This window comes from Oncorhynchus kisutch, unplaced genomic scaffold, assembly GCF_002021735.2.
Source record: "Oncorhynchus kisutch isolate 150728-3 unplaced genomic scaffold, Okis_V2 Okis01b-Okis20b_hom, whole genome shotgun sequence".
Classification (NCBI taxonomy): Eukaryota; Metazoa; Chordata; class Actinopteri; order Salmoniformes; family Salmonidae; genus Oncorhynchus; species Oncorhynchus kisutch.
Window position 1 is genome coordinate 2047296 of NW_022261978.1, and position 24880 is coordinate 2072175.

Consider the following 24880-nt stretch of genomic DNA (forward strand, 5'->3'; position numbering starts at 1 on the left):
GAGTTACAACTTAGTCAGTTACTACTTAGTCAGTTACTGTTTTAGTCAGTTACTATGTTAGTCCGTTACTACTTTAGTCAGTTACTACTTTAGTCGTTACTACTTTAGTCAGTTACAACTTTAGTCAGTTACTACTTTAGTCAGTTACTACTTTAGTCAGTTACTACTTTAGTCAGTTACAACTTTAGTCAGTTACTGTTTTAGTCAGTTACTACTTTAGTCAGTTACTGTTTTAGTCAGTTACTACTTTAGTCCGTTACTACTTTAGTCAGTTACTACTTTAGTCAGTTACTGTTTTAGTCAGTTACTACTTTAGTCAGTTACTACTTTAGTCAGTTACTACTTTAGTCACTTACTGTTTAGTCAGTTACTACTTTAGTCAGTTACAACTTTAGTCAGTTACTACTTTAGTCCGTTACTACTTTAGTCAGTTACTACTTTAGTCAGTTACTACTTTAGTCAGTTACTACTTTAGTCAGTTACTGTTTTAGTCAGTTACTACTTTAGTCAGTTACTACTTTAGTCCGTTACAACTTTAGTCAGTTACTACTTTAGTCAGTTACAACTTTAGTCAGTTACAACTTTAGTCAGTTACTACTTTAGTCAGATACAACTTTAGTCAGATACTACTTTAGTCCGTTACTACTTTAGTCAGTTACTACTTTAGTCAGTTACTACTTTAGTCAGTTACAACTTTAGTCAGTTACTACTTTAGTCAGTTACTACTTTAGTCAGATACAACTTTAGTCAGTTACTACTTTAGTCAGTTACTGCGTTAGTCCGTTACTACTTTAGTCAGTTACTGCGTTAGTCCGTTACTACTTTAGTCAGTTACTACTTTAGTCCGTTACTACTTTAGTCAGTTACTACTTTAGTCAGTTAATACTTTAGTCAGTTACTACTTTAGTCAGTTACTACTTTAGTCAGATACTACTTTAGTCAGTTACAACTTTAGTCAGTTACTACTTTAGTCAGTTACTACGTTAGTCAGTTACAACTTTAGTCAGTTACTACTTTAGTCAGATACTACTTTAGTCCGTTACCACTTTAGTCAGTTACTACTTTAGTCAGTTACTACTTTAGTCCGTTACTACTTTAGTCAGTTACTACTTTAGTCAGTTACTACTTTAGTCAGTTACAACTTTAGTCAGTTACTACGTTAGTCCGTTACTACTTTAGTCAGTTACAAACTTTAGTCAGTTACTACTTTAGTCAGATACTACTTTAGTCAGATACTACTTTAGTCAGTTACTACTTTAGTCAGTTACTACTTTAGTCAGTTACTACGTTAGTCCGTTACTACTTTAGTCAGTTACTACTTTAGTCAGATACAACTTTAGTCAGTTACTACTTTAGTCAGATACTACTTTAGTCAGTTACTACTTTAGTCAGTTACTACGTTAGTCAGTTACAACTTTAGTCAGTTACTACTTTAGTCAGATACAACTTTAGTCAGTTACTACTTTAGTCCGTTACTACTTTAGTCGTTACTACTTTAGTCAGTTACTACTTTAGTCAGTTACTACTTTAGTCCGTTACAACTTTAGTCAGTTACTACTTTAGTCTGTTACTACTTTAGTCAGTTACTACTTTAGTCCGTTACTACTTTAGTCCGTTACTACTTTAGTCAGTTACTACTTTAGTCAGATACTACTTAGTCCGTTACAACTTTAGTCTGTTAGAACTTTTGTCAGATACTACTTTAGTCAGTTACTACTTTAGTCAGTTACTACTTTAGTCAGTTACTACTTTAGGTCCGTTACAACTTTAGTCAGATACTACTTTAGTCCGTTACTACTTTAGTCAGTTACTACTTTAGTCAGATACTACTTTAGTCCGTTACAACTTTAGTCCGTTACAAATTTAGTCAGATACTACTTTAGTCCGTTACAACTTTAGTCTGTTAGAACTTTTGTCAGATACTACTTAGTCAGTTACTACTTTAGTCAGTTACTACTTTAGTCAGTTACTACTTTAGTCCGTTACAACTTTAGTCAGATACTACTTTAGTCCGTTACTACTTTAGTCAGTTAGAACTTTTGTCAGATACTACTTTAGTCCGTTACTACTTTAGTCCGTTACTACTTTAGTCAGTTAGAACTTTTGTCAGATACTACTTTAGTCCGTTACAACTTTAGTCAGTTAGAACTTTGTCAGTCACTGGATACAGGGCAACACATTTGAACTGTATGAGTTGTTATGACAGCTTATAGCAAGTGTTATTGTGCACTGTATATGCATTATTTGGCACTTTAAATGCGCTTATAATGAATCATAATATTTTTACCAAAAAGAAAATGTTTCTCACACTTTTCACATAAGAAATCGGGTGTATTGAATAACATAATGTGCTGTTGGAATTCTGTGTGTTTGTATCGCAGATCCAATTGGCTGAGGTGGAGCAGGCGTCTCTGATGTCAGAGCAGTTGTCTGACAAGTCGTCATCACTGGCCCTTCCTGATGATCTTAGTCTGGACGACCACAGTGACTACCAGCTCCTGGTCAGGGACGGCAAGGTGGGGCGTGCACATGCACAAACTTACTCTGATTGTCAGAAAACATGCGCACACACTGAGAAACTATATACTTTTTGTTCTTGCATAATTCAACTGCTTACACACTTGAACACATTGTATCACACACTGCATCCCAATGCATTAACTGCTTGATTAGCGAATCAATGCTCCCGTGTGTGTTTCACCATGTGCCGTGGGCAGGCTAGGGCGACGGGTCTGTGTTTGTTGGTGTCTGTGTGCCTGTGTGTGTGCGCGTATGTGTGTGTGTGCGTGCGTGTAAGCAAGATTGTGATGTGTGTGTGTGCATGCGTGCGTGTGCGTTCGTGTGTGTGAGAATGATCGCGATGTGGGTGCGCATGCGTGTGTGTGTGTGAGCATGATCGTGATGTGTGTGTGTGTGCATGATCGTGGTGTGTGTGTGTGTCTGTGTAATCATCCCGTCTCCTCTAAGCTGTTTCATCTGGTTTACCTTATTGCTTTTCTCTATTGAAACTAATTTGATATCCAATCTAAAACGAGGCACTGTGGAGCTTGCAATTACTTTAGTTTGGAAAAATATATTACTAATCAACAGATGTATTGACTGAAGAGAGATGAAGTATCAAATAGTAGAAAATATCATAATGTCTAAAATTCTCTAAATTGGAAAAATATCCCATGGTGGTTTTTATTAAAATTATATTTCATTGGTATCAATATTTCATTTGGTCATTTCTTTTCAGTTAACACTATTTACATTGAGACTTTTGCTTTACCACAGACAACGCTTTTGTTGTTGTTATTGTTGTTGTTGTTGCTGATGTTGGCTAGTTAGCAAGCGTGCTCGGCTAACCCCTAATGAATGGTGCTATCAGCTAACAAAATGGCAGTCTTTCCAAATATTAACAACAAGAACAAGCACTCAAGTGCAACCACCTTTGGCTCTAAGTTATGCCTATTTCAATGCTAATATGCTAGTGTGGTAGTTGAACTCTTTTAACATGCTACACCAGGGGTAGCCTCATTTGGTTAATACACTTAAAATGCTAATAGATGTTAGCTGCCCGGAGATAGAATGTTATATGGTCATTCACTCTAGATAGGGCTAGCCCTTATAGCCATAGCAACAGATGCTTATTGATTTCTAATAATGCTAGCAGTAGTACCTGGAACTTTACAGATTATATGTGAGTGTTAATTGAAGTCATCCCGAATGCTTATATTTGTTATAGGATAACTCTGAGGTACTCGCCCTCCCCCATCTCTTTCTCTCTATAGGAGGAGAGAGGGAGCAGTGACTCCCACAGTTCTGAGGAACTGAGGGGGATTCAGGCTGGGTGTGGAGGGCGCTGGGGGCACGGAGGTTCTCGACCCCACAGCAGAGGCCCTGAAGATGGGGTAGGGTTCCTGCTAGAGGTGGGTGCCCAGCCCCAGTTCCAGAGCCAGTCTCTCCAGTACCTCCACCACAACAGAGGTAACCTTGTTCTCCTTTTTCTTCCCATCTCATTAGCACTTGTGAAATCTGATGGATATGTGTGCATACATTACCAGTTGACATTTTCATCTTGTGACCTTGGTTTATGCTCTTGGTATTTAACTGACTGTGTTTAGTGATGATCACATGACTTTGACATTGAAATGCTCATTTCATTCAGAAGGTTTTCCTTCTCATGCTCAGATGTGTGAGAGAGAAAATGATGTTTTGCTCCGTATTCACACAGTTGATTACACCGACATCCCAATGTTAATTAACTAAAAGACAGATGGGCAGGCATACACAAATACATTGATTAACGACATTCAATGACATGCCTATCCTTCCTCCCACCATAACATTAGCGTTATACAGCTGGATGGATGACTGGATGGATGGATGGATGGATGGATAAATGGATAGATAACTCATGTTCATTCTACATGCAACATTTCTATCTTTCTATAGATAATAACTGTACATCAACAGATGGTGATGGCCATCACAGTGACCAGGTTGGCAGTGTCGGATGTAGAGGTTCCTCCTCTCCTCTCTTCCATCTCCCTGTGGAGTTCTTTCACCCCACCACAGCCACAGCGGTCCCCCCACCCATCCACAGGATGGGGGTAGACCCAGGGGGGAGAGAGGCATCCAGGCTGCCATCCCCAGCCTCCTGGTCCTCTCTGCGCTCCCCAGGGGCCAACAGCAGTGTCCTAGACTCCCCAGGGGCCAACAGCAGAGTCCTAGACTCCCAAGGGGCCAAAAGCAGGGTCCTAGACTCCTCAGGGGCCAACAGTAGGGTCCTAGTTTCCCAGGTAAGAGGTTATGGGGTCACATTGGTAGAGGGAGTATTCATGTAGTGAAATGTACACCGGGTGTACAAACTATTAAGAACACCTTCCTAATATTGGGGCGGCAGGGTAGCCTAGCGGTTAGAGTGTTGGACTAGTAACCGGAAGGTTGCATGTTCAAACCCCCGAGCTGACAAGGTACAAATCTGTTGTTCTGCCCCTGAACAGGCAGTTAACCCACTGTTCCTAGGCCGTCATTGAAAATAAGAATTTGTTCTTAACTGACTTGCCTGGTTAAATAAAGGTCAAATAAAAAAATACAAATATTGAGTTGCACCCCCAGGTGTGTCAGGTTGGCTGTATGTCCTTTGGGTGGTGGACCATTCTTGATACACACAAATCAAATAAAAATTGTATTGGTCACATACACATAGTTAGCTGATCAACTAGAAATGCCTTGGAGATCGACCGTATATTCAGGTGTGTGCTATATATATATATATATATAGTGCCGTATATGGAATTCAGTGTAACAGCCATGGGTGTTATAATGGTAGAATAAGTAATGGATTGACTTTATGGGGTGAAATTCCCATCAGATTCAGTTGTTTTCCACTCGTTGGTAAGGGCTACACTCCACTAGAGTTAAGGTCCATGGGGATGCTTGCTATAAGAGATGACATTTACAATATACTGTAGCTTATTTTATATTCTAAGAGGGGGAAGTATCCAGCTGATGCACAGCAGCCATTTTGTTCCAGAAAGCTCACTGTGGTTGAGACAGTTATTAAGGAATAAAACACAATAAATGGGCATATCTGTAAGGAGTGAGTGCATCAAAGTTGAATTATACATCTTCTTATTCAGACCATTATATCTTCCTATTCAGACCTTTATATCTTCCTATTCAGACCATTATATCTTCCTATTCAGACCATTATATCTTCCTATTCAGACCATTATATCTTCCTATTCAGACCATTATATCTTCCTATTCAGACCTTTATATCTTCCTATTCAGACCTTTATATCTTCCTATTCAGACCTTTATATCTTCCTATACAGACCTTTATATCTTCCTATTCAGACCATTATATCTTCCTATTCAGACTTTTATATCTTCCTATTCAGACCATTATATCTTCCTATTCAGACCTTTATATCTTCCTATTCAGACCTTTATATCTTCCTATTCAGACCTTTATATCTTCCTATTCAGACCTTTATATCTTCCTATTCAGACCTTTATATCTTCCTATTCAGACCTTTATATCTTCCTATTCAGACCTTTATATCTTCCTATTCAGACCTTTATATCTTCCTATTCAGACCTTTATATCTTCCTATTCAGACCTTTATATCTTCCTATTTAGACCTTTATATCTTCCTATTCAGACCTTTATATCTTCCCATTTAGTGCACAGTATTTTTCATTTAAATGGTATGCTACGGTGCTAAGAGTGCATTTTCTGTTCATGGCACACAAAAACAAGCAATATTCTTCTTCTGCTTCAGAGGTAACCATGGCAACAGCATGTAACTGACCTTTTCTGTATCAATTTGTTTTGTTTATGTCATTTCCAGAGTGCTTTGTGAGATTCTATTCCAGTACATTTCTGCAGCACTACACTAATTAGCGAGGTCATCCCTTGTCTACTTGACTCTCTGTTTTCTTGGTTCTTGTGCTTAAATACTTCACCGCTCTCATTCACTTTTTTTCTCTCTTTCTGTCTTATTGTCTATCTCTCTGTTTCTTTCACCTCTCTCTCTCTCTCTGTCTGTCTGTCTGTCTGTCTGTCTGTCTGTCTGTCTGTCTGTCTGTCTGTCTGTCTGTCTGTCTGTCTGTCTGTCTGTCTGTCTGTCTGTCTGTCTGTCTGTCTGTCTGTCTGTCTGTCTGTCTGTCTGTCTGTCTGTCTGTCTGTCTGTCTGTCTCTCTCTCTCTCTCTCTCTCTCTCTCTCTCTCTCTCTCTCTCTCTCTCTCTCTCTCTCTCTCTCTCTCCTTACTGCTCTCTCTTCTTTCCCCCCTTGCTATCCCTCCACCCCGCCACACCCCCTATCCTTCCTCAGCACCCGTCCCACAGTGACTCGTCCCTGGCCACAGGCAGCTCCGAGGGAAGCCTCCAGACCACCCTGGAGGAAGGTCTCAGCTTTAGCGTCTCCCCCCCTCGAGTCTCCCTGGCCCTGCCTCTCCTCTGCCCTCTCCCCCTCCCTCACCTTGACGAAACACGACAAACCCCCAGATCACTGGGTCACCCCTCAATGAGAGGCCGCAGTACAATATTCAACCTCCAAGCAACTAGAGGGCACCAGAGGAGCCAGAGCAGCTGTGGCAGCAGCACCAGTCCAGGCTGCCCAAGGCAAGACTCTATGGACCCTTCAGATGACGATTGTGGGATAGGGATGGGAGGCGAAGGATCCAGTCAGGCTTTTAACAGCGAACGTTTATCAGAGACACTTAGTAGTTTGTCTCTGACGTCACTGCTGTCACCTAGCTCCCTGGCACCCCCTCTGGTGAAAAAATGTAATAGCACTGGGAGTTTGGACCAGGCAAATCTTTCTGTCAGGAGTAAAGATGGACAACAGTACTATGAGATAGATGCTCATGGATACCTCACCAACCCTTGGACTGAGAAGAGGGGTGGACAGGAAGGGGAGATGGGGTTTGGAGTTAAAGGTACGAGCCAGATGATGGATGCCGGCTCAAGGAAAAACAGATGAAACTTTATCTATCGGTTGGAACTTTTTTTTCTCCTCCAGAGGTGTTTGATTGATATCTGTTCAATGAACTCGTCTCCTCCCTCTTTCGCTCTCTCTCTTTCATCAGTGAGATGTCCATGTTCTCTTCTTTCCATGACGATTGGGTGAAAATTGAAGCTGAGGAATTGGTATACATTTTGTGGAGGATTACAATGACTTCTGGGTAATGGTGTTTAATTAAGGCATCTCCTTTTCTGAGACATGTGGATATTCTTTGAGAGGACTACAGCAATGACAGGACCCTTGAAAGACATGCTAATTCTGGGCTTGCATGGAGCATAGTCGCCCTCATCCATACACCCAAAGAAAAGCAAAAACAAGTACCAAAATGTGAATTTCGTGTGAGCATTGTCGGAACAATGATGAACCTCCAAACATTGATGAAACTCCAAAAGTTAACGATTGCGAAACAGGGCTAGCTTAGCTTAGAGGCTAATGCTAACGCTCCTGTGATTGACAACAGGGCTAGCATAGCCCAGTGGCTAATGGTAGTCTAATGGTTTTGTCCTCCTGAAAAAAGACAATGCTCATTATTAAGATAAGCAGATTGTAGAGTCCTTTCGATGAGACTTTGTACAGAGTTGTTGTTTTTTATTCACATCTATAAGGTAGCATTGATTACCAACTTTTTCTTTTAGCTTAACATTTGATAGGTGAAAGAAAATCAAGGTTGCATATTTGATGGGTTTTCTAGTTATAAAACATATTGGATCTGTATGAATGCAGATGTGTCCCTCTGTGTGTGTTAGGGTGAGATATAAAGGCTAATCTAGAAATACTAGAACTAGCAAAAGGGCACCTTTTGAATGGAAAATAAATCAATGTGAGAGCTATAGTGAAGAGATGTGGGGAGTGAATGAGAACATATGCCGTACCATAGAGGAATAGGCCATGTTCTCATGAATCACCCATGAACCAAGGGCTTCAGAGAAGATGCTCTCCTGTCCCTACTGGATAGATGCACCATATCCAATGAGAGATCGAGATCGGACGCCATCTTGGTTGGTGAAACACAAAGTAAAACAAAGTCCCGGTCAGTTTCACAAAATGGAGTTCTTGTCTCTTGTGTCCCCCCCCCTTGTTGACATTTGTGCAGCGTTGTGTATCGACGTTTTGAAGGAAAATTCTATACCTCAGGTGGATTACAGAAAACACTGAAGTGGATCTATAAAATATTTTTTCCAACGCTCACACTCAGATGGTCACATAAATACACAAGCGCACCCACACCGCAACCACAAAGATGTCAAAGATGTCCGCTTACCTGCAGTATGTTTTGGTTTTTCTTGAAGACAGGAAGAGATCAGAGAGGAACAAATCTCTCACTCGATCGCTCGTCGTCCAGCTTATCCTCCTTTCATTCTTTCTCATTATCCGTTAGAATTAAAGGGGCACTCCACTATTTTCTAAGCTCATATTCAATATCTCCATATGGACACCGGCATGTTGCAGGAAGGACAGTAGGAATTTCAGGTTAAATAAGTAGCGAAGTGCCACTTTAAAATACCCAGTTGGAAAAGACAGTTTATTTAACATGTTATCCCCCTGAGTATGAGATATGCAATATGTGAAGCATACAGATATATATGACACAGGTATAGGTAGGAGATAGGCAAGAGGGTTCAAATATATCACTATTATGTATTACAGTAAAATGTCAATAGGCTCCAATGAGATTCAAAGGTCATTCAATTATGATGTGTTAGAATGTCTGTGTATTCCCAGATGGTAGGATCAGGATGTCTTTTGTTCTTGTCTTTACCCCCGCCCGCTAAGTTGCATGTTGTTATTCTTTTGTGAAATGACATTTTAGAGTCATAAAAGTGGATTAGCTTCTCAACCTCGGCGGATTCTTGATTCTTTAACATGGCGACTCGTCTCATTTACAGGACGCGTCATCGTTCATCTGAATGTCGGACCCTTTTCATCTTCCCATGTTAACCGTTGACCCTTTTCATCTTCCCATGTTAACCTTTGATCCTTTTCATCTTCCCATGTTAACCTTTGAACCTTTTCTTGAGGCACCCAAAGTCTCATTCTGTCTCAAATGTTAATTGATTAGCAGCTGTGTGGGAACCCTAGCAGTTGATAGCTCCGTTTCAATGCATAAATCCTAGTGATGCCTTATTGAACGGGGGATGTTGTCTGTTTTGATTGTAAGGACGAAGTGCAGGTTTGTTAGTGCTGCCTACATGTGTATGTCATTTTGAGAGTAGATTTGTAAGGATAGAATATCACAATTAGAATAGAACACAAACCCAACCTGTGTATTAATACATATTCATCCGTGTCAATGTTGAAACTCTAAATCTGGTGTTCTTCTTCTCTCTCGCTAAACATAACGGGTTCCAAACTACTCCAACTATTCAAATAGCCTACTTCATTTACCTTGGGCATTCCTCTTGGTTGTTCTAGCTCAACAAACAGATAGACCAAGTCATAGACATAAGCTAAAAGATGATCAAATCAAATAGAAACTTCAGTGTCTCTTAGGACCCTGACGTGTGTGTGTGTGTGTGTGTGGAAACAAGGATAATATCTTTGACAAATATTTGAAATGAGAAACCGTGGGTTTGGCACTTGTAGTTGGCTTCAGATTTAATCACTTGGTCCACACAAATATAAATGTCATTTCGGTTTCTTTAAAAAACTGCAGATTTGTCTTTGCCGGGTTTTTAAAGCCCCTTAACGTTCCATGATGCTAACACCATGTTAAGATACAAACTTCACGAGACTACATATGTTCAAACATATTTTGTTCACAGACATTTCAAAAGATTTGAGGCCAGAAGAGATGTTGTTTACTATAAAAGGCTGCTATTCAACCAACCGGGTGTTTAGTAAGCCTTTGATACAGTATCTGAAATGAACACATCTCTTATCTCATCACGTCAGATTAGATGCTGTTCAGTCTCACAGAGATATATCAGATGGCAGTTTATCTTCTCTTTTCATTTTTCCCCCTCTTTTCTTTGTTTTTCATGTCCTGCTGTCTTCAGAGCCGTGTCTCACTGTTTAGTGTCTTAAATGATGAACCGTAGCATCACAGTCTTCCTCACACAGCTTCCAACACTAGAGAGTGTTTGACATCTACAAGTATCAAAGAGAAGCATATGACTCTTAGCAGCAGGTGTGTTTGTCTACTTGAATGAGTGTGTGTGTTTGTGAATGCTCGTCCCTCTGCCCGAAATATGACCTACTACACCATTGTAGGAAACGGCTGCAATTGAAGAAAAAAATTGATGTATGAAAGTCATTGATCCTAGTCACAATCTTTCCTGTGGGTTTCTTGGTATTCAGCAGCAACATGCACATGATCAGCTAGCCAAGGCTTCATTCAAACACTATTAAGTGCAAACAACACTAGCTTTCTGTGACTGGGTCTCGTCCTCTAAGTTTGAAAGGGTTTTTAACATCAATCTATGGTAGCGTTGCAAATGGCCCTCTATTCCCTATAATACCCTGAGGTTAAAAGTAGTGCACTATATTGGGAAAAGGGGGCTATTTGGGACAAGTCTGTAACACTTGTACACCTGGGGTTTTACCTCCCTTGGATAGAACCCGACTGATCGAAAAACACATGCACGCACACACACGCACGCACGCATGCACATGGACACGCACACACACACACATACAGACACACACACACACACACACAGCTTGATACGCTGGCACACCTGCGGCTCCCTCCTCCCCCCTGGAGAGAACCTGTCTGATCAAAAGACTGCTTACATGAACAGGCATTTAACCACTAACACACAGCTGTCCACAGCAATCTACAAGCCTCTGATGTACTGTACTCACATTCTATTGAATTAGATGAAGACAGAGAGAGAAGCACAAAGGTTACTAGGTGTGTTTGATCAGACTAACACAAGAGAAGGAAGAATAGGAATGAATAGGAATGAATGAGAGTGAAAGGATGGTGATGGTAATAGGTGTGTAGTGTGTATACACAAACACACACACACACACACCTTCGCTGGCATGACCCCAGCCTTAGCTTGTTAGATGTTGGCCAGCTGTGGAGAGGGTTGATGTTGAGTTGTGTTCTGGGTGTGTATGGACATCTGGCATACATGGAGGGAGGGAGCAAGGGAGGAGAGAGGTAGCGAGCACGCGAGAGAGGGATGTGGAAGGGAGGGAGGGATGGTCCTTTGAAGTTGTCACCCTCAGGATACACAGGTTCTCTCTTCTCTCACATCTCAGAACAGTTGATGTAATGGAATAGATATGCAGTTTAACACTGTTCAAAGTGCCATCACCTCAGAGTAAAGAGAGGGATGGAGAGAAAGAGAGACAGGGGGGGGGACAGTGCATGTGATGTGTGAATTCATGCTGTCATTGCTGTGTGTATCACTCAGTTATAGGACCCTTCTGTAGCAACGCAGCATATGGAGGTGTCTATTCACCTGCCATTTGAACACAGGCAGTGACAAGACCACCCGTGGGGTCCTAATGTGTCAACAGTAATTAAGCATCGTTCAAGTCAACGTCCCCATCTCCCTACACTGTTAGTGCTGCGGCTAACGCTAATCTGTAAACTAGCGTGTCTTGATTGGTTTAGCTTGACAGGTAGCTTAGAGGTGATGTGATCTTCGTCTGACTGACAGATTGAGCCGTCACATTGACTTAATTGAACACTAATTAAGATGGTAGACGGCTGTTATAGACTACACCTGTCCCATTGGTTATAATGGAGTTCAGACGACTTTACACCGTGTGATACAATAGGCTGATTGGTCTTCTCAAACCAATGGGAATATATCACTGATTTCCAAAAACACACCAGTTTGCACCTTTACGTGATTGTCTTCATATTGTGTTCCGTTGAATGAAACCTTCTGGGTGGGTTTTAAATGATCATGTTTACAAGGTGGGATGAATCTATTCACATTTCCTCATCCAAAAGCAGTTTTCACAACAAAGTGGGGCAATGAGAAATAAAAATAAAATGGATCATTACGAACTGTAGAGAACGCCTTCACCTGGAAACATAATGTGATTTAATAAATGATGTTTTGTTGCAGGGGAATGTGGATTATACATACATGCACACACACACTAAGACCAAACTTAAGAGCTTTACCACTTGATTGCATTCTTTACAGAAATAAGAAGATAAGAACTCTCTCAATTTAATTGGAATTCCTCTAAAATATATATATTGCAATGCAACACTAGTGGGTTTTAGAAACTGGTGGGCTCAGAAAGCCAATTAATCACTGAAGCGGCTACATGTGTTTTGCTGTCACAGAGTCTTTGTTTAATGGAGGTGAATGACAACGAAGAGCCTGTAGATGAAGACATGCAATTACCAGCCTATTTCCTTATCTAGGCTTAGGGTTTATGACCATATAAGGACCATATTCAGTCACATAAAGTACTTGTACATGAATAGTGCAAGGAGTTAATGAGTACAGTCTGTGTGTGCGTGTATGCGTGTATGTGTGTGCGTGTATGCGTGTATGCGTGTATGTGTGTGCGTGTATGCGTGTATGTGTGTGTGTGTGTGTGTGTGTGTGTGTGTGTGTGTGTGTGTGTGTGTGTGTGTGTGTGTGTGTGTGTGTGTGTGCTTTTCATTAGCCTAATAGGCAGTCAAATTGGTATTACTACAGCCCAATAAGATACTTGATATCCCCTCCTCAATTTCAATTACTGAAACCACAGTGAGGAGAAATATAATGGAAAGCAAATTATTGTCATTGTTGATGAGGTTTCCTCTCTCATCTGGTCTGTGTGTGGTGTCAGTGTGTGTCTGATTGAGGTTGAAGGGGGACGTGCTGTGTGTGTGTGTGTGTGTGCATCCGTGTGTGTGCGCAACTACAAGTATGTGTGTGTGTATGTGTGTGTGTGTGTGTGTGTGTATACGCTCGTGTGTCACCATCATGATCTATCTGTGCTCGCTCTTAAAGGACAAACACATCAATCACAACAGCGGCCATTTTGTTCTGAATAAGAAAAGGGGTCAGTAGGCTAGCTCAGGCTAACTCAGGAATCTCCATGTATTTACATAATATTGGTTGTACAGTACCAGCACTATCTTGAGAAACCCATTCATTTATTTATGTTCAACCAGCAACTACCTCTCTTACTCTCAAACAGACAGATCCTACTCATTCCAAAACCATTTCCCATGTCTCATTTTCTCAGATCACATTGTCTCCTTCCCTCTCCTCTCTCTGTCACTCTGTCCTATCCCTCTTTAGCGCAGCAATCAGACTCGCGTAAGGGAAGGATACATTTTCATGACAATGTGATCTGAAAAGCTCAAAGAGGCTAACAGTGGTAGAGCATTGATGTGTGTGTCTGTGAACATCTCTTCCTCCACATGAGAAATGGTTGTGGAATGAGTGGGATCTGTCTGTTTGAGAGACGTTGATGTAGAGAATTCATATAGTCCTTTGATTATTTCCCCCTCCACTCACCCCGAACATTTCACATGTCAACCTGTGTGTTTCTGTGTGTTGTCACCTGTCATGCTATTGTCTGTAGTCATAAACACATTACACCCACATCGTGTTTATGACCATATAAGGACCATATTCAGTCACATAAAGTACTGTACATGAACAGTGCAAGGAGTTAATGAGTACAGTCTATGTGTGTGTGTGTGTGTGTGTGTGTGTGTGTGTGTGTGTGTGTGTGTGCTTTTCATTAGCCTAATAGGCAGTCAAATTGGTATTACTACAGCCCAATAAGATACTTGATATCCCCTCCTCTGTTTCAATTACTGAAACCACAGTGAGGAGATATATAATGGAAAGCAAATTATTGTCATTGTTGATGAGGTTTCCTCTCTCATCTGGTCTGTGTGTGGTGTCAGTGTGTGTCTGATTGAGGTTGAAGGGGGACGTGCTGTATGTGTGTGTGTATGCGCTCGTGTGTCACCATCAAATGCATTGCTTGACTGCCGTGAGGGTGATCAGCACAATATCATTTGCGAACTGCTGCCCCCCAAACGATTCTCGAGAATGAGTTTGTTGAGCAGAGACTGTGTGTGTTTTTGGTTCGACAAAGCAGTGTCCATCATAACATTCAATAATCAATGAATTGCAGTCATTGTTGCACCATGCGATCATTTATCAGTTCTGATAAACGCTCTACGCTGCCTGGAGCATGATCTGTTGAGCCTGAGCTCATATATGACAGACAGGTGTGGTGAGATCATATATGACTGACAGGTGTGGTCAGATCATATATGACAGACAGGTGTGGTGAGATCATATATGACAGACAGCTGTGGTGAGATCATATATGACAGACAGGTGTGGTGAGATCATATATGACAGACAGCTGTGGTGAGATCATATATGACAGACAGATGTGGTGAGATCATATATGACAGACAGCTGTGGTGAGATCATATATGACAGACAGCTGTGGTGAGATCATATATGACAGACAGGTGTACTGTCATCTCCAAGAACTTGAGTGGACAGTGTGTTGACTTGGTCAGTCCTCTGGCATAGGGGCTGTACACATCAATATTCCCTCTTCATTAGATAATGCAGTATAGTGGTTGTTCTGGTTTCTACAGTAACACAGGTGTTAAAGGAGATGTGAGTGAAATAACATATTATTATTCTCCCCTCAACCCTTCACTCCTCCTCCCCATCCTCTCTCCTCTCCTCCACCCATGTACTCCTCTGTTTCTATCACTCCTCCTCCCCATCCTCTCTCCTTCTCCTCTACCCATGTACTCCTCTGTTTCTGTTACCCCTCCTCCCCATCCTCTCTCCTTCTCCTCCACCCATGTACTCCTCTGTTTCTGTCACTCCTCCTCCCCATCCTCTCTCCTTCTCCTCCACCCATGTACTCCTCTGTTTCTGTTACCCCTCCTCCCCATCCTCTCTCCTTCTCCTCCACCCATGTACTCCTCTGTTTCTGTCACCCCTCCTCCCCATCCTCTCTCCTCTCCTCCACCCATGTACTCCTCTGTTTCTATCACTCCTCCTCCCCATCCTCTCTCCTTCTCCTCCACCCATGTACTCCTCTGTTTCTATCACTCCTCCTCCCCATCCTCTCTCCTTCTCCTCCACCCATGTACTCCTCTGTTTCTATCACCCCTCCTCCCTATCCTCTCTACTTCTCCTCCACCCATGTACTCCTCTGTTTCTGTCACCCCTCCTCTTCCCATTCTCTTGATGATCTTCCTGAATCCATCTGAATGTGTTTTTCTAAGATAAGTCAATGGCACATCCACAATTGGATAACTATTTATTTTTGTATGGAAGAGGAATCAGAGGAACGAGTCTGTAGAGGGAGAGAGAGACAGAGAGAAAGATTCTGGCCCAGTCATGTTGGATTGCAAATTCGAATCAAGCTGCTCAGAAGCAATTTCAATTAATCTGTGTGTGCATTGGAGCCACATGCTTTGTCTTGTAGCCAATCCCACTTGGCTTATCAGACACAATTTGTGGTGGATGCACCCTGTCCACACACACACTCCACTGTTACGGCCTGGCAGCCAAGATGGCACTTCATCCAACACTACTAAATGTTATTCACTTTTATTGAGATTGACATTTCAGCTGTCCAGGTTGTTGAAGTAGAGTTTCCTATAAGGACTGTACCACATTATTCAATTTCCATCTTATTGTCACCATTATCATTACTTACACTCTGAAGGACTGTACCACATTATACCATTTCCATCTTATTGTCACCATTATCATTATTTACACTCTGAAGGACTGTACCACTTCATAGAGAGAGAGACAGACAGACAGACAGACAGACAGACAGACAGACAGACAGACAGACAGACAGACAGACAGACAGACAGACAGACAGACAGACAGACAGACAGACAGACAGACAGACAGACAGACAGACAGACAGACAGACAGACAGACAGACAGACAGACAGACAGGGAGAGAGACAGACAGGGAGAGAGACAGACAGGGAGAGAGAGACAGACAGACAGACAGACAGACAGACAGACAGACAGACAGACAGACAGACAGACAGACAGACAGACAGACAGACAGACAGACAGACAGACAGACAGACAGACAGACAGACAGACAGACAGACAGACAGACAGACAGACAGACAGACAGACAGGGAGAGAGACAGAGAGACAGAGAGACAGACAGGGAGAGAGACAGACAGAGAGAGAGACAGACAGGGAGAGAGACAGACAGGGAGACAGACAGACAGACAGACAGGGAGAGAGACAGACAGACAGGGAGAGAGACAGACAGACAGGGAGAGAAACGGGGAGAGAAACATGGAGAGAAACAGGGAGAGAAACAGGGAGACAGACAGGGAGAGAGACGGGGAGAGAGACAGACAGGGAGAGAGAGAGACAGACAGACAGGGAGAGAGACAGACAGACAGGGAGACAGACAGGGAGACAGGGAGAGAGACAGACAGGGAGACAGACAGGGAGACAGACAGGGAGAGAAACGGGGAGAGAAACAGGGAGAGAAACAGGGAGAGAGGCAGACAGGGAGAGAGACAGACAGGGAGAGAGAGAGACAGACAGACAGACAGGGAGAGAGACAGACAGACAGGGAGAGAGACAGACAGGGAGAGAGACAGACAGGGAGAGAGACAGACAGGGAGAGAGACAGAGAGATTTGTATACACATTAACATACACAATATAACCATTCTCCATGTTCTGTACTGTATGTATTCCTGGTCCAGTGCTGCTATGTTTAGGGAATGATGACATATTGAAGGGTTTATTTGCATAAAGATCTACTGTATAAGGCTAGGTACACGATCCATGTGTCTGGTCCTGACTGTGCTGCTGTGTTTAGGGAATGATGACATATTGAAGGGTTTATTTGCATAAAGATCTACTGTATAAGGCTCGGTACACGATCCATGTGTCTGGTCCTGACTGTGCTGCTTTGGGAGATACGGGAGAAAGGTGTATTATTTAAAACGGTGTATTAGTGTAAGGAGGATCTATAGGTTGTGTATTAAGGCTTATTGAAAGGGCTCCATAATGACTTCATATGCATAACACCTTTTTCAACCAATCACCTCTATCTAACAACATCAACAAACCTCATGATCAACCTCAGGCATTATTACTATGTGTGGTATGAGGTATTTGTGCTCGCTGTTCAAATCTGTTTCTATTTTCTTGTTTGTCTTCCCACTTCCTCAACCAATCAATCGAATGTATTTATAAAGCCCTTTCTACATCAGCAGATGTCACCACGTGTTTATACAGAAACCCAGCCCTAAAACCCCAAACAGGAAGCAATGCAGATGTAGAAGCACGGTGGCTAGGAAGAACTCCTTAGAAAGGCACAACGCATGTTGAGCCCTAAATGTTGACTCCTCCCCCAGTTAAACAGCCTACTGTATCTGATTTAATATCACTTTGTACAATTGAACAGTAAAAGCAACCTCCGTATTTGTCATCGCTTCCTTTCCGTTCACCAAACTGAAGCTGTGCAGTAATGAAGAAATATAAAGATTGAATGATGAACATGTGTAAAATGTATTGTAAATATCAAGCCAGATGGCAATATAAACCATGGTAATCTCCCACGGGAATAGAACAGAAGAGATGTTAGAGAGAAGAGAAAGGAAACTCTAGAATGTTAAACCCACGTTGTCCTTCACCAACCCTTCCCTGGTAGCTTTGCTGCAGTACCTGACTCCGTTGTAAAATATTGTATGAAAATAAAAAATACATTGAAATTGTTTATGAGAAAAGACTGTCTCAAGTTTCAATGGGTGTTTATTAGCAGTGTATTTGTCATGTGTATTGTGTGCTGCATGCGTACACAGATCACACATTCATTTAAGGCACAAATGTCTAAACAGATGTTAATGAAGGTGTTTCCATGAGTAATTGGACGTCGGCCTTCAAAAGCAGCAACAGCAGATCCCAGTCAAGACCTAAAGAGACCCAAAGACACGGAAAACACAAGAATCATCCACTGACTGCTATACCATCTGTTACAGCCCGTAAGATAACTCAATGAGTCAGGTTCTATTTATACAGTACACTGTATATTCTAATAGGGAATGAAACAGTTTGACTTCAAATTTTTATTTGAACTAATAGATATACTGAAGTGATGGTGATGGTGGGGTGGGGAAGGAATCTATATAGCCTTGCCACATATGTTCAATAATGATAAACTGGGTGGGTTGATCCCTGAATGCTGATTGGCTGACAGCCGTGGTAAATCAGACTGTATACTACGGTTATGACAAAACATGTATTTTTACTGCTCTAATTCTGTTGGTAACCAGTTTATAATAGCAATAAGACACCTCAGGGATTTGTGGTCTATGGCCAATATACCACAGCCCCTCGGGCCTTATTGCTTAATCCTGACATTCTTAGAGCGTTACAAGGGGATGGTGTTGCTCCTGATGTACTGTGGCTTGTGAAAGTATTCACCCTCTTGGCATTTTTCCTACTTTGTTGCCGTACAACCTGGAATTAAAATGGATGTTTGGGGGGGTTTGTATCATTTGATTTACACAAAATTCTTACCACTTTGAAGATGCAAAATATTTTTTATTGTGAAACAAACAAGAAAACTTGAGCGTGCATAACTATTCACCCTCCCAAAGTCAATACTTTGTAGAGCCACCATTTGCAGCAATTACAGCTGCAAGTATCTTGGGGTATGTCTCTATAAGTTTGGCACATCTAGCCACTGGGATTTCTGCCAATTCTTCAAGGCAAAACTGCTCCAAAATGGTGGTGTTCTTGGGGTGATGAGAGATGTTGGGTTTGCGCCAGACATTTACCTTGATGGCCATTTTATTCTCATCTGACCAGAGTACCTTCTTCCATATGTTTGGGGAGTCTCCCACATGCCTTTTGGTGAACAACAAATGTGTTTGCTTATTTTTTTCTTTAAGCAATGGCTTTTTTCTGGCCACTCTTCCGTAAAGTCCAGCTCTGTGGGGTGTACAGCTGAAAATGGTCCTATGGACAGATACTCCAATCTCCGCTGTGGAGCTTTGCAGCTCCTTCAGGGTTATCTTTGGTCTCTTTCTTGCCTCTCTGATTAATGTCCTCCTTGCCTGGTCCGTGAGTTTTGGCGGGCGGCCCTCTCTTGGCCTGTTTGTTGTGGTGCCATATTCTTTCCATGATTAAAAAATGGATTTAATGGTGCTCCGTGGGATGTTCAAAGTTTCTGATATTTTTTTATAACCCAACCCTGATCTGTACTTCTCCACAACTTTGTCCCTGACCTGTTTGGAAAGCTCCTTGGTCTTCATGGTGCCGCTTGCTTAGTGGTGCTGCAGACTCTGGGGCCTTTCAGAACAGGTGTATACATACTGAGATCATGTGACAGATCATGTGACACTTAGATTGCACACAGGCAGACTTTATTTAACTAATTATGTGACTTCTGAAGGTAATTGGTTGCACCAGATCTTATTTAGGGGCTTCATAGTAAAGGGGGTGAATACATACGCACCACTTTCCTGTTTTTATTTAGACTATTTCATTCCATGAAATCCAAATAAAAATCCACTTAAATTACAGGTTGTAATGCAACAAAATAGGAACAACGCCAAGAGGGGTGAATACTTTCGCATGGCACTGTATGTAGAGTCAAACAGAACAGGATGGGAGGAAGACCTATATAGCCTTGTCATGTGTTGAAGTGTGCTTATGATGTGACCATGGCATTACAGTTGGGATGATCTTGTTCTGTTATGCACAGTAGAATCAAACCTCTCGGATTTAGAAATCTCTCTTCAAGGTGCTATAATCCACGCGGGTGGCTATAGGCCACGAACTATTCATTTTGATTTTCAATAACGTTCTTCCTGGGAGAAAATCCCCCGTTCACACTCTCTCCGCTTCTCACCGAGTCTGGGAAAGGTCAAACTTCATTTCATCTTTCTTATCATCATGACACTCGCAGAGTGGTGGCTGCCATTTTGGATTTAAGTTGTCAAAGCCTCAGCCGGGGGTGAGGGAAGTCAAGCCGGTCTCTATGGTAACTAACGTGTGATAGGTTAAGAGAATGTATCTCACACTGACCGTGACTAAATCATGTTCCTCACTGGCACCCTATTCCCTATTTAGTGCAGTACTCTCTCTCCTCTCTCTCTCCTCTCTCTCTCTCTTTCTCCCTCTCTCTCTGTCTCTCTCTCTGTCTCTCGCTCTCTCTGTCTCTCTCTCTCTGTGTCTCTCACACACACACACACACACACACAGACCCTACACCGATTGCAGAAACATGAAATACTCACAAGAACGATTAAGATGCAGGGCCTTTAATGTATTGTAATCATGTCCAAGAGTGTAGCATGAATTACATAATGTAATCACTGTCAGAGTCTATCTAGAGGAGAGCGAAGGAGTCAGGCTCATACACAGGTAAGAGTAAAACCACTGTGTTTACTGAGCAGAACACGTGTCAAACTGTCAGAGTCTATCTAGAGGAGAGTGAAGGAGTCAGGCTCATACACAGGTAAGAGTAAAACCACTGTGTTTACTGAGCAGAACACGTGTCAAACTGTCAGAGTCTATCTAGAGGAGAGCAAAGGAGTCAGGCTCATACACAGGTAAGAGTAAAACCACTGTGTTTACTGAGCAGAACACGTGTCAAACTGTCAGAGTCTATCTAGAGGAGAGTGAAGGAGTCAGGCTCATACACAGGTAAGAGTAAAACCACTGTGTTTACTGAGCAGAACACGTGTCAAACTGTCAGAGTCTATCTAGAGGAGAGCGAAGGAGTCAGGCTCATACACAGGTAAGAGTAAAACCACTGTATTTACTGAGCAGAACACGTGTCAAACTGTCAGAGTCTATCTAGAGGAGAGTGAAGGAGTCAGGCTCATACACAGGTAAGAGTAAAACCACTGTGTTTACTGAGCAGAACACGTGTCAAACTGTCAGAGTCTATCTAGAGGAGAGTGAAGGAGTCAGGCTCATACACAGGTAAGAGTAAAACCACTGTGTTTACTGAGCAGAACACGTGTCAAACTGTCAGAGTCTATCTAGAGGAGAGTGAAGGAGTCAGGCTCATACACAGGTAAGAGTAAAACCACTGTGTTTACTGAGCAGAACACGTGTCAAACTGTCAGAGTCTATCTAGAGGAGAGCGAAGGAGTCAGGCTCATACACAGGTAAGAGTAAAACCACTGTATTTACTGAGCAGAACACGTGTCAAACTGTCAGAGTCTATCTAGAGGAGAGTGAAGGAGTCAGGCTCATACACAGGTAAGAGTAAAACCACTGTATTTACTGAGCAGAACACGTGTCAAACTGTCAGAGTCTATCTAGAGGAGAGTGAAGGAGTCAGGCTCATACACAGGTAAGAGTAAAACCACTGTATTTACTGAGCAGAACACGTGTCAAACTGTCAGAGTCTATCTAGAGGATAGCGAAGGAGTCAGGCTCATACACAGGTAAGAGTAAAACCACTGTGTTTACTGAGCAGAACACGTGTCAAACTGTCAGAGTCTATCTAGAGGAGAGTGAAGGAGTCAGGCTCATACACAGGTAAGAGTAAAACGACTGTGTTTACTGAGCAGAACACGTGTCAAACTGTCAGAGTCTATCTAGAGGAGAGCGAAGGAGTCAGGCTCATACACAGGTAAGAGTAAAACCACTGTATTTACTGAGCAGAACACGTGTCAAACTGTCAGAGTCTATCTAGAGGAGAGTGAAGGAGTCAGGCTCATACACAGGTAAGAGTAAAACCACTGTGTTTACTGAGCAGAACACGTGTCAAACTGTCAGAGTCTATCTAGAGGAGAGTGAAGGAGTCAGGCTCATACACAGGTAAGAGTAAAACCACTGTGTTTACTGAGCAGAACACGTGTCAAACTGTCAGAGTCTATCTAGAGGAGAGTGAAGGAGTCAGGCTCATACACAGGTAAGAGTAAAACCACTGTGTTTACTGAGCAGAACACGTGTCAAACTGTCAGAGTCTATCTAGAGGAGAGCGAAGGAGTCAGGCTCATACACAGGTAAGAGTAAAACCACTGTATTTACTGAGCAGAACACGTGTCAAACTGTCAGAGTCTATCTAGAGGAGAGTGAAGGAGTCAGGCTCATACACAGGTAAGAGTAAAACCACTGTATTTACTGAGCAGAACACGTGTCAAACTGTCAGAGTCTATCTAGAGGAGAGTGAAGGAGTCAGGCTCATACACAGGTAAGAGTAAAACCACTGTATTTACTGAGCAGAACACGTGTCAAACTGTCAGAGTCTATCTAGAGGATAGCGAAGGAGTCAGGCTCATACACAGGTAAGAGTAAAACCACTGTGTTTACTGAGCAGAACACGTGTCAAACTGTCAGAGTCTATCTAGAGGAGAGCGAAGGAGTCAGGCTCATACACAGGTAAGAGTAAAACCACTGTATTTACTGAGCAGAACACGTGTCAAACTGTCAGAGTCTATCTAGAGGATAGCGAAGGAGTCAGGCTCATACACAGGTAAGAGTAAAACCACTGTGTTTACTGAGCAGAACACGTGTCAAACTGTCAGAGTCTATCTAGAGGAGAGTGAAGGAGTCAGGCTCATACACAGGTAAGAGTAAAACCACTGTGTTTACTGAGCAGAACACGTGTCAAACTGTCAGAGTCTATCTAGAGGATAGCGAAGGAGTCAGGCTCATACACAGGTAAGAGTAAAACCACTGTGTTTACTGAGCAGAACACGTGTCAAACTGTCAGAGTCTATCTAGAGGAGAGTGAAGGAGTCAGGCTCATACACAGGTAAGAGTAAAACCACTGTGTTTACTGAGCAGAACACGTGTCAAACTGTCAGAGTCTATCTAGAGGATAGCGAAGGAGTCAGGCTCATACACAGGTAAGAGTAAAACCACTGTATTTACTGAGCAGAACACGTGTCAAACTGTCAGAGTCTATCTAGAGGATAGCGAAGGAGTCAGGCTCATACACAGGTAAGAGTAAAACCACTGTATTTACTAGATCCGAGAACGGAACAAAAATCCCATTATAAAACAAAGACAAAACAGGATACGAACTCCAACATACGAAAGACAATCACGCACAAAACAGAAAGGGAAACCAGAGGGTTAAATAAGGAACATAATCATGAGATGGGAACCAGGTGTGTAAAACAGACAAAACAAAAGGAAAAATGAAACATGGATCGGTGGCAGCTAGAAAGCCGGTGACGTCGACCGCCAAACACCGCCCAAACAAGGAGAGGGAACAACCTCGGTGGAAGTCACTGACTCTCACACAATCCAAGTCAAGTAAATGAAGACTGGCTGTTTCACTACCCTGTACTATATTGTAATGGTCTATGTCAACTCTTACTCTATGAGGTCTGGAGCCTGCTGGTTTTTCTGTTCTACCTGATAATTAATTGTACCCGCCTGGTGTCCCAGGTCTAAATCAGTCCCTGATCAGAGGGGAATCACCCACCTGGTGTCCCAGGTCTAGATCAGTCCCCGATTAGAGGGGAATCACCCACCTGGTGTCCCAGGTCTAAATCAGTCCCTGATCAGAGGGGAATCACCCACCTGGTGTCCCAGGTCTAAATCAGTCCCTGATCAGAGGGGAATCACCCACCTGGTGTCCCAGGTCTAAATCAGTCCCTGATCAGAGGGGAATCACCCACCTGGTGTCCCAGGTCTAAATCAGTCCCTGATCAGAGAGGAATCACCCACCTGGTGTCCCAGGTCTAAATCAGTCCCTGATCAGAGGGAAATCACCCACCTGGTGTCCCAGGTCTAAATCAGTCCCTGATCAGAGGGGAATCACCCGCCTGGTGTCCCAGGTCTAAATCAGTCCCTGATCAGAGGGGAATCACCCGCCTGGTGTCCCAGGTCTAAATCAGTCCCTGATCAGAGGGAAATCACCCACCTGGTGTCCCAGGTCTAAATCAGTCCCTGATCAGAGGGGAATCACCCGCCTGGTGTCCCAGGTCTAAATCAGTCCCTGATCAGAGGGGAATCACCCGCCTGGTGTCCCAGGTCTAAATCAGTCCCTGATCAGAGGGGAATCACCCACCTGGTGTCCCAGGTCTAAATCAGTCCCTGATCAGAGGGGAATCACCCGCCTGGTGTCCCAGGTCTAAATCAGTCCCTGATCAGAGGGGAATCACCCACCTGGTGTCCCAGGTCGAAATCAGTCCCTGGTCAGAGGGGAATCACCCACCTGGTGTCCAGGGTCTAAATCAGTCCCTGATCAGAGGGGAATCACCCACCTGGTGTCCCAGGTCTAAATCAGTCCCTGATCAGAGGGGAATCACCCACCTGGTGTCCCAGGTCTAAATCAGTCCCTGATCAGAGGGGAATCACCCGCCTGGTGTCCCAGGTCTAAATCAGTCCCTGATCAGAGGGGAATCACCCGCCTGGTGTCCCAGGTCTAAATCAGTCCCTGATCAGAGGGAAATCACCCACCTGGTGTCCCAGGTCTAAATCA

General features: G+C 42.8%; 1 protein-coding gene across 1 annotated transcript in view; it reads left to right on the forward strand.

Moving 5' to 3' along the window:
* Positions 1-15204, forward strand: part of LOC116358815 (voltage-dependent T-type calcium channel subunit alpha-1I-like) — a 26664-nt gene extending 11460 nt beyond the window's left edge. The window contains exons 2-5 of the mRNA XM_031811048.1: positions 2382-2516; positions 3774-3969; positions 4438-4784; positions 6828-15204. Coding sequence (XP_031666908.1) covers positions 2382-2516; positions 3774-3969; positions 4438-4784; positions 6828-7478 — 1329 coding nt within the window. The 3' untranslated portion in view covers positions 7479-15204. The remainder of the gene's footprint in view (positions 1-2381; positions 2517-3773; positions 3970-4437; positions 4785-6827) is intronic.
* The last annotated feature ends 9676 nt before the right edge of the window (positions 15205-24880 follow it).